General features: G+C 41.8%; 4 protein-coding genes across 4 annotated transcripts; 1 reads left to right on the top strand and 3 right to left on the bottom strand.

Moving 5' to 3' along the window:
* Positions 1-769: 769 nt before the first annotated feature.
* LOC128092916 (zinc finger protein 32-like) lies at positions 770-2,182 on the bottom strand. The gene is made up of 4 exons (XM_052708086.1): positions 1,922-2,182; positions 1,433-1,863; positions 1,076-1,366; positions 770-1,016 (listed from the first exon to the last, which is right to left on the bottom strand). The coding sequence occupies exons 1-4, from the start codon at positions 2,102-2,104 to the stop codon at positions 836-838; spliced, it is 1,086 nt and encodes a 361-aa protein (XP_052564046.1). The 5' UTR covers positions 2,105-2,182; the 3' UTR covers positions 770-835.
* A 403-nt stretch (positions 2,183-2,585) lies between these two features.
* On the bottom strand, positions 2,586-4,099 carry LOC120428236 (replication initiator 1-like). The gene is made up of 4 exons (XM_039593214.2): positions 3,880-4,099; positions 3,210-3,820; positions 2,852-3,142; positions 2,586-2,791 (listed from the first exon to the last, which is right to left on the bottom strand). The coding sequence occupies exons 1-4, from the start codon at positions 4,021-4,023 to the stop codon at positions 2,614-2,616; spliced, it is 1,224 nt and encodes a 407-aa protein (XP_039449148.1). The 5' UTR covers positions 4,024-4,099; the 3' UTR covers positions 2,586-2,613.
* Positions 4,100-4,323: 224 nt separating this feature from the next.
* Positions 4,324-5,714, bottom strand: LOC120428232 (zinc finger protein Xfin-like). The gene is made up of 4 exons (XM_039593211.2): positions 5,431-5,714; positions 4,977-5,374; positions 4,633-4,923; positions 4,324-4,570 (listed from the first exon to the last, which is right to left on the bottom strand). Exons 1-4 carry the CDS (start codon positions 5,566-5,568, stop codon positions 4,339-4,341), a joined length of 1,059 nt encoding a protein of 352 aa, XP_039449145.2. The 5' UTR covers positions 5,569-5,714; the 3' UTR covers positions 4,324-4,338.
* Positions 5,715-6,477: 763 nt separating this feature from the next.
* Positions 6,478-9,956, top strand: LOC120428241 (zinc finger protein 391-like). The gene is made up of 5 exons (XM_039593221.2): positions 6,478-6,750; positions 6,816-7,331; positions 7,661-7,719; positions 7,778-8,068; positions 8,130-9,956. Exons 1-5 carry the CDS (start codon positions 6,604-6,606, stop codon positions 8,341-8,343), a joined length of 1,227 nt encoding a protein of 408 aa, XP_039449155.1. The 5' UTR covers positions 6,478-6,603; the 3' UTR covers positions 8,344-9,956.
* Positions 9,957-10,011: the final 55 nt, after the last annotated feature.

Raw genomic sequence — 10,011 nt, 5'->3', positions numbered from 1 at the left:
ATGCTGGTGCAGCGCCTGTTGGAGTGAGCAAGTGCTGCCAGGAAACTTTTGCTATAAATGCTACTTTTCGTGAGTGTTCGCTTAAAATTTCATAAAATTTGGCAGCACTAAGCAGACCCAAAAGAGCGCTGGAAGAAAAAAAGAACTAAGCTGAAAATAGAAAAATGGGCGTGGCCCAATGCACTCGACTGATTAGAATGCATTTTTGAAATAGTTTTTTTTAATGCTTGCAAAAGGAATAGCATAACCTTTAATAAAAGTGAAAATAAACAGAAATGTTCACAAAAAGTTGCTCTACTCGTTGGTGTACTTGGTTTTAGCGGTTTTAGTGAATTTTAAGGAACAATCCAGATTATCCAGCATCATTCAAACACGACCGCTTATTAGGCTTAAAATGGGCATATTTCCCATACCTACGGGAACGTGCTGCAAAAAAGTGACTTATGCTGGCCGCAGAATTCTGCAAGTGCAATTAATTTGCAATGATGATCTTTTATCTTTGTTATTTTCAATATTAAAATTTATAATATTTTACATTATTAATTAAAATTAATCAAGGGGGAAAGCACACATTTCCATTGGACAACTATGTAAGCATAACCTTGTCGATTGATGACAGCTTCTTTAAAACGTTTTCTATCGATATTAAGTAATATGCATTATAGTAAGTAATAAGCACGTGGATAAGCATGTTTCTACAATAGAAAATAATGATGATGTGATCAAAAAAATCTAATGCTTTTGTTCAGGTTTTATTTTTTTTAACGTTATATTTTTGACCAAAATTTAATGAACTCCGTACGTCGATATCCTCTTAAGCTTAATCGGCAACAATCTACTCGTGATCACTGTCACCAGCACCGATGGGATGCTTTTCATCCGACTCTTCGCGATTCGGATGATGTTTCTCCATGTGCATTCTCAGACCGTACTTTGTAGTAGACCCACGATTGCAAATTTTACAAACGAACGGTTTAACCTTCAAGTGCGTGACGGCGTGTTTGTACAATTGACTCCTGAAAAGATATTTATTAATATGATGAGAAATTTCTTAACAGGCAACATGTTTACCCACTTTGTATAAAACTTTTTCTCACATCCATTACACGGGAAGTTCGGCGCCTCGGTGTGAGTTCTCCGGTGTGCAACCAGTCCAGTTCGCATCCGGTACGCTCTCGGGCAGTACGGACACTTGTAGGTTCGCTCTTCCGAGTGGGATTTTTCGTGCTGCTTGAGGGTATCACTTCGCAGGAAAAATTTGTCACACACCGAGCAGGTGTATTTCTTTTCTTTTGTGTGAACGTTGACGTGTTTGTCCCAATTGTTTTTGCTGGAGAAACTCAAAGGGCAATGGGGGCACTGGATGCTGCAAAGGAAATTTAAAGCAAGGGATGCTTTATACAAGCTTAATTTTGAGCAATTAAATAGCTACCTTCTGTCCTGGTTGTGAACATTCAAGTGACCGGACATGTTCTTTACCAGTTTACCACAAAGTGTGCACGGTTGCAACCCCTTTAGCTTCCTTTCACTCTCCGGAATTCGAGGCCGTCCAACCTTTTTCTTAGCCGTTGACTCTGCTTCTTTTCCCTTTGCCAATACGCTTCTCGGAGATGGGTCCAGTTGCTCCGTCAACAGGTTCTCTTCAGAATCTTCTTCGAAGATATCGAGCTCCTGTTCCTGTTTCACCTCAACATCGTAGTACTCATCAATCTGCCCCGCGTCATCGTCCTTTCCCGGATCTTGGGCCATCTTCTGGAAGACACCATCATTCTGGAGGCAGGATTCTCGGAACCAGTGCCACTTGGAGATCGTGTTCCGACAGTCGGAGCAGATGTAGGTTGTGATTGTACTTTCGATTAGAGACTACAACAAAACCAAAAACGTTAATCATTTTTAACATAACATTCACTGTAACAACTACCTCAATCGACAGGTAACGGGCAATAAGTTGGGACAGAGGCGGCGGAACTGGTTCGTTGGGTCCATGCGAATCGACCGTCAGATCCGGTATCGGCTGGAGATCGGAACTGTTGAGCAGGCACAGCCGGCAGCAAGTCGACGTCGTCCTGGCCGTTTGTTTTACGACAATAAATTGGCTATCCATATATTTTTTTTTTTTGATCGGAATATTAGATTAGAATTTATATCAAAATGATGTACCGTTTACAAGGTTTGATATTTGTAAATAAAGATGCAAAGTTGTAAACAAAAATACGAGAGCCTTTGACAGCTTTAGGCTACACAATGAATGAACCGTATGTCGACCACCTGAGCACAGTAAAAACAATCTTACAACATATTTTCTGTGGTTTTCTCAGGTTGTCTCGATAAAAATAGTTATACTTTTAAATATTGAATGTTTTTTTTTTTATAAATCTTTTAAATTCTTGAACAAGCCAACATATGTCAGTAACTGACCTTTGTCTGAAACTGTAGTCAAATTGAGTATTGAGCAATTCTGGTCACCAACGGTGCCCGCCATGCCTGAATATAGATTCCTTTAGCGACAGCGAAAGGGATTTTTGTTAGTAGTGATGCGAAACCAAAATGGAAACTAAGACAGATTTTGTCTTAAATATTCGTTATATATTTGATTTAATTAACACCTAACGTTCACAAACTTCCGAGTTCAGCTCCAATATTGGGCTTCTCCTCCACTTCTATGCAATCTGGGTGATTTTTCTCCATGTGCCTCATCAGGTACGGCTTCTTGGTGAAACCTTGTTCGCAAATTTTACAAACGAATCGTTTAACCGGTCGGTGCATGACGGCGTGTTTGTCCAGTTGAGCCCTAGGAAGAGCAAATAGAAGATGATGAAAAATTGCCCCAATAATTCGCTTGAGAGCGTACTTTGAATAAAACTTTCTGTCGCATCCCTCACACGGCACATCCGGCTCCTGGGTGTGACTCTTCTGGTGGACTGCCAGCCCGGCTCGCAACCGGTACACTTTCGGACAGTGCGGACATTTGTAGGCCTGATCTGTCGAGTGACTTTGCATGTGCGTCTGGAGAGTGTTGTTTCGCCAGAAAATTCTACCGCACACCGGGCAGGTGTACTTGATTTCCTTTGTGTGCACGTTGACGTGAGTTTTCCAGTTGGCTTTGCTGTAGAAACTCATCGGGCAATGTGGACACTGGAAGCTGCAAGGCAAATTATGGTATGGTATTGGAATTTGGTATTGAATTATTTGAGAAGTGCAGTACGAACCACCTATCCTGGTTGTGCATTGTCAAATGAGCGGACAGGTTATTCACCACTTTCCCACACTGCGCACACATTTGTCCCTTTTGATTCCTTTGTGCCTCCGTAAGTCGAGGCCGTCCCATCTTTTTCTTCACCGGTGGCTCCCCTCCTTCTTCCACCGTTGCTGGTAGGTTCTTCTTAGCAGGCACCTTTTTGCTGCGAACCTTCTTTATCGGCAACGGCTTCGGAGCAAGATCGAGCGGTTCGGTGGGCAAGTTTTCGCTGTAGTCTTGCTCGCCAACCTCATCCTTCTGCTCCTGTTTCACCACAACATCGTGGTATTGATCCGCCTTAGCTGGAGAGCTCATCTCAGCGATCCCCTTCTCGGGACAACCCTGGCTCTCTTTAGAAGACGAAGCCAGCGGTTCCGTGATCAGGCTGTCGCTGTACTCGTGCTCGCCGATATCGATCTCCTGCTTGACCTCAACAACTTGGTATTCGCCAATCTGCTCTGGAACCATCTTCCGGTAGACGCCATCATTCTGGAGACATGACTCCCGGAACCAGTGCCACTTGGCGATCGTGTTTCCGCAGTCGGAGCAGATGTAGGTCGTGGCTGGACTTGCGATAAGAGGCTGCAGTGACCAAATTTAGTTTAGAACACTCCTTTGACAAAAAACTAATTAGATTTTACCTCAATCGCCAAGTAACAAGCGATGAGTTGGGACAGGGCTGAAGTGACCGGTTCGCCGAACCTATTTGAATCGACCGTAAGACCTAGAAGCGGCCGGAGATCGGGACCGTTGAGTAGACATAGCCGACAGCAAATCGAAGTCATGACGGGCAGGCTTGTTCCACCTGGTTTTTCTTATCAAACAAAATAAATTTTACTCGGAGTGCATAATGAATACTTGTAAACAAAAGGATTTTTGACAGCGTGAATTGATGAATGAAACGAATGTCGACTTGTGTTGCACGGTAAAAAAAATTTAATAAGTTTGATTTGAGGATGGGTCGATCACGCTCAACATCCTGTTTTTTCTAAACGGCCAGACCTACTGCGAGAAGTTAATCGCAAAGATGATTCTGTGTCACACAACAATATTTATAACAATTACTTCACTAAAGAAACAACCGAAGGTTTATTTCTGTTCTATATTTGAGGATAGGTATAACTCAACGATTCAATCTTAAAATCATTGTTCGCCGGTAGAATCGCTGCTTCCTGCGGTGGCCCTCCGTCGATCGGAGCATTTGCCTTCACCCCGTGATGAGAGTCCATGTGATTGGTCAGGTAGTACTTCCGGGTAAATCCACGATTACAAATTTCGCAGATATGCGGCTTAACTTCCATGTGCGTAACGTAATGCTTTCGCATGTCGGACCTAAAAAATCATGTTTCATTAAAGTCTCAAACTCAAATGTGGGGGGCGTTAGTAGAACTCACTGCGCGAGGAACATCTTGTCGCACCCGGGACACGGCACCTTGGGCGTTTCAAAGTGCGAACGACGGTGCTTGTCCAGCGCTGGTCGCTGGAGGTAGGTTTTGGAACATACGTCACAGCGATACGCGCGCTCCTTGGAGTGGATCGCCAGGTGCTGGCGCAGAGTCTCCTGCGTGGTAAAAGTTTTCGAGCAAATACTGCAGCCAAACACGCGTGCCTTCGTGTGGGTGTTGATATGGGCCAGCTGGTTCGTTACGGTGTGGAACCGTTTTGGACAGTGCGGGCATGGGTAGCTGAAATTAACTATCTGTTAGATAACTTCACCTAGAATTTCCTTCTATCTTACGGCCTCTCATCGGTGTGCATCCGCAGGTGAACGACCAAGTTCCGCACGAGCTTGCCACACGTCGGACAACACCTCGGCTTAGGTTCCTTCGGCTGCTGCTGTGCGTCTTCTTCACCTTTCTTCGTGCCCGATGGCGGTTCCCGCTCGCCATTTCCCTCCGGCTGGACTTTTCTCGGTCTGCCTCGTTTCCGGGAGAAATTGCCCATCTCAACCTTCACCAGCCCCTCGGCGATGGCAACGGCAGGGTTCTGATTTTGGCCGTTCTCCTCTGGGTTGATCCGCTGGTGGTAGATAACGTCGTTCCGGAGGCAGCATTCCCGGAACGCGTGCCACTGCTCGATCATTGTTTTGCAGGTTGAGCAAATCAGGGCGAGGTTGGTGTTTCCCGAGGGCATCGTCTAGCAAATAGATATTTATTAAATTTTTTGATTAATACTTAAAATTTCTAACTTACTTCTATCGAGAGATACCAAATTATGAGCTGATTCAGATCTGGTCCCTCTGGAGATTCATCAGTTTCAGACACTTTTGCTATGCCGATCTCCTCCAGATTAGCTCCATCATTCAAACACAATCTACAGATTGATGCCATGTTTGGTGGATAAATAAATTCTGTAATTTTTAATCACTTTAATTTAACTTTAATCACACTCTTCGTTGCCGGATTGAATAATAAACAAACGAATGAAAACAGTGAACGATATTGATGAACTTTGTCATTTTTTTTAAATGTCGACCAAATTTTACTACACAAAGTGCACAGTGAAAAATTAGAAAATTGAAAATCTTTTAAATTTTTATATTTCGGAGCGTCCTTTTATTACGTAACGCAAAAATCCGATTTTTAGGCCCCTTCCCACCTCGTTAAAAAAATTCCATACGAATTTCAAAAATTTGGTTAGGGGCGTAACACGGCCTTCTTAACAAAAGAACGCTTCCTTTGCCAATATATGTTTTGTCGTTTTTCATAAATTAAAAAAAAACTGAAACCCGCATAATAAAAATACATTTATTACAGAACTATCTCTCGGAAGGCACTTCGACTCTTTCAGGTAAAACTAATCTTGTTGAAATGAGCCCAAGTCTGGAGTTTTTTTTTGAAAAGGTCCAATAAACCAAATATTATGTTTTTGTTTTTTTTTTATTATTCCTGGATCAAGGCGGTTTCAAAAACACACAAAAAGCAAAAACTGGAAATTTGGTTTATTGGACCTTTAACAAAAAACTCCGGAAGTGTACAGAAAAATGGTTTTGCATATTTTATTTTTGTTGATGTAAATATTTTTTATATTTACAAACATTTTTTTTATTTTTTTTTCTTTATTTTTATTCTTTTTTTCTTAAATAACAAATATATTTAATGACCATTTCCGGAGCCTAAATCCGAAAAAAATATTTCAACTGTACCTTTTCATCTGTTGAGCACTGTGAGGCAATGAGAATTAAATTTTAGACAAAAAAAAAGTGAGTCGATTTAACTGAGAGAATCTTCTCCTCATTCTCAGTGAGTGAACGCTCGCCCAAGCTGTCGTTCTTAATCCCTTCTTGTATTTACTTTCAAATTGTAAACAACGCAGTGTTTCTCGCAAAGCTAGTACTTAATCAAGTTTTAATATTTACTGGAGACATGGACCAAATCTGCCGGTTATGCTTCAACGATGGCCCCAATTTGGGACCGATTGGCGATTGCACGGTGGAGGGAGTTAACCACGATGGCCACGGAACGCCTCCCCCGGATCTGGTCCAGCTGATCTTCCGGTATTTGGCGATTCAGGTGAGATATTTTGTGGCCGCCTTTTAAACTGATTTCAAATTTGAGGATCTTGAATTTGTTGGCAGGTTATTAAGAATGAAACTCCCAGCAAATCCTTAATTTGCTGGACCTGTCGGAAGGCAATCGAAGACTGGCACAGCTTTCACCAGGTTTGCCTTCGGAACGATGCTATCTATCAGCAGCAACAACAGGAACAACAGCAGACTCATAAGATGGAGTTCGGCGAACAGGATCTGCAGGATGAAGAACCTACAATCGCGATAGACGTTACGCTGAAGGAGGAACAGAACGGCGACGACGACAACGAAGGTGACTTGGAGGGTTCTGCGGATGATGATGGCGATCTGTCCTTTGAGCCGGTAGAAGTTTTGGGCGAGGAGAACGGTTCGGGCACGAGCAGCGAGGAAGAAATCTCTCCGAACAGGAAGGTTCCTCTCAAGAAACGCGGCAGACCGAGAAAGGAGATATTCGACAATGAAGACTACGAGGAGGACAGCGAGTCGGATAAGAAACCGGGCAAGAGGAAGCGCGGTCGTCCGAAGGAGGAGAAGCGAGCCAAACGGGTTGAGGTGTGCACAATTGGGTCCTAAAATGAAGCTTAGATTGCTGATATTATTGTTTACAGCGATAAGGCTTATTTTTCTGAGTACAATGACCCTTTGTACGACCACAAAGAGTTTGAAATGGATTTTTAAATCAATTTTGAAAAATAAACCTCGCGGTCCTTCTTGACAGAAAAGGTCCTACTTGACAGCTCGTTCCAAGGGGACCATAGTTAATCCATCGAAAAAATGTTGTCTTGTCAAATTTTTTTTTTGCATTAAGATGAAAAAAAGTGATCAGAAATGGTTTTTAATCGTGTTTTTTACCGTTGCACAAAAAAATTTACATAGGGCTTTAGTACCCAATTTGTGGCAAGTTCATAAAGAACCTCCCCGAGCACATGAGGATCCACAACAATGAAAAAAGGTGAGATGGATTGCGTAAAAGTTACATACAAGCAACGGTAAGATTCTTCTCGTTACAGACATCAGTGTCCGTACTGTCCGAAGGCATTCGTGAGTGCTTCCAATTACAACTCTCATGTTAACATACACACACGGGCCAAAATGTACAAGTGTGACATGTGCGAAAAAGAGTACGTCATGCTAAACAGTTTAAAACAGCACCAGAAGACGCACCTCAAGGAACGAATCTATCTTTGTCCGGTGTGCGGCAAGGCGTACTACCAGCCCACCGGGTTGGCCCGGCACAAGCGAACCCACTTTGAGGAGCCCAAAATTAAGTGCTCCGAGTGCGACAAAATGTTCTTGTCCAAGTAAGATCGTTTATTTTATTTATCTGCCTAATTTATTAAATTAAACTCTTTTTTTCTTCAGCGGTGACCTGCGGAAACACTTTAGCAAACATCTCAACGAGAAACCCTTCAAGTGTGAGGTTTGCAACCGCGGGTTTAGCCGGAAGGACAATCTGCGGACGCACATGAAAACGCACCGAGCTGGTGTTCAGGGGGTAAAGCAGAGCGAACAACCAACCGTTGTTGCGTCCGCTATTGGTTCCAACGTGGCAACGGTGGCAGTTGGTGTCGAGTGAGAAGAGTTTAGCACGATTTTGAACTGCCTCAAGTATTTTTTTTCAGTAAACTGCATAGTTTTGTATTTGATCCAGTATTAAATACTTTAAAAATTAAATTTGGAATAAACCGCAATTTGATCATATAAACATATACAAACATAATTGCAGGCCAAGGATTGATACCTAAGAGCATGCAATGGCACTGACCTTGTTGCGTGCTCTTCGGTTGACGTCCACGTAAGGAACATCCTGGAAGGAGCGTAACTAACTACATCCGTAGTTCTGTTAGATCATCCGAACTATCTTGATCAGAACAGTATAGCTCTGGTTCCTTGCGAGTGTCCTATTTTCTTACCTCCACGTTGGCTTGGTTTTCATGATGACCTAGCTGGTGGCCTGTGGAAACGGATCGTAAACCTTTGACCACCGCGGGTCAGAGTCGAGACGGCTAAAAGAAAAGGGCGCGACAATGTGGGAAAGGGAAGTAATTTGTGATTGTAGACGGTATTGTTTTGATTCGCAGTATGTTGAGTCAACTGCTGTGGATGTACCTGAAACATCGCACAACGGGGTTTCTCTTCTCTTCATTCTCAGCTACCACCTATCTCCTATTTTTGTTTTGCTCTTCTGATTCCCAATTCTTCACTGATTCTTCTATTTAATATCCAACATTTGATTTTAATGTTACTAACTTTTGATTCTCTTATCTCTCAAAGCTTTTCCACTCTTTTCTATCAATTGATACTGCTGTAAAAACTTTGTGTTTTTCATTAAAAATATACTTTTCCTTGATGTACTAGTAATATCAAGTCTATTGTTCATTTGGCTAATCTTTTTTGATTTTATTGCGAATTTATTTATTTGAATAATTCTTTATCTGTCCTATAAATTATCATTACTATAATCTAAGCTTGTTTTGCATCTCTATTTATTAACTATTGTCTAATTTTACATCTAATACATCTAGCTTCTCATTTTTATTCTTCAAAATACGCTAATCATTCTCTTACTATTGATACTTGATTTTTATAAAATAAATTTTCTTTTACTGTCTATTGTTTTCAATCTTCACCCTTTTTTCAAACAAGTGAGGTTTGAGCCCTTACTCAATTTATGGAATGGTTAAAGGATTAACACAAATATTACTATTGTATTTTTGGTAAACTTTTATAACATGCTTAGGACCAAAAATTGTAACAAAACACCGCGACAAAAGAAATAGCTACATATAAACACGATTCAGCACTAGGAAAGATTTCAGGAGAAAACAATACCACAATACACTGTAAATAACAATTAGTTTTTGAATTCAAACTAAAAATATAACAGTTTTTGCTTTAATGAAAGTTGATAGGCACACTATAAATGGTTAGGCGCTTATACTTACATCAATCCCTACGTAATGTACCACCCCCGGCCGAGTTAAAATGCGTAACCGGAAAAGAAGGTGTGCATGCCTGGCACGAACACTCAAAGCGTGTTCTAGCGTGCTGCTCGTACTGACTCAGAGCAAGGGTGAGATGTAGGTGTAAGGGCAGTGCGAGTTCGTCGGGAACCTGGTGCATAAGATCGGTCAAGGCCCGTTCTTACACTGAAAATTGCGAATTGCGAATAAACATATACAAACATAATTTTTTTTTCTCTCCTGCCTAATTTGGAAAGAATCAGAAGAACGAAACGAATGCA

This window comes from Culex pipiens, chromosome 2 (assembly GCF_016801865.2).
Source record: "Culex pipiens pallens isolate TS chromosome 2, TS_CPP_V2, whole genome shotgun sequence".
Classification (NCBI taxonomy): Eukaryota; Metazoa; Arthropoda; class Insecta; order Diptera; family Culicidae; genus Culex; species Culex pipiens.
The sequence above is the reverse complement of the archived record's forward strand: the minus strand, read 5'-3'. Positions and strand labels throughout refer to the sequence as shown.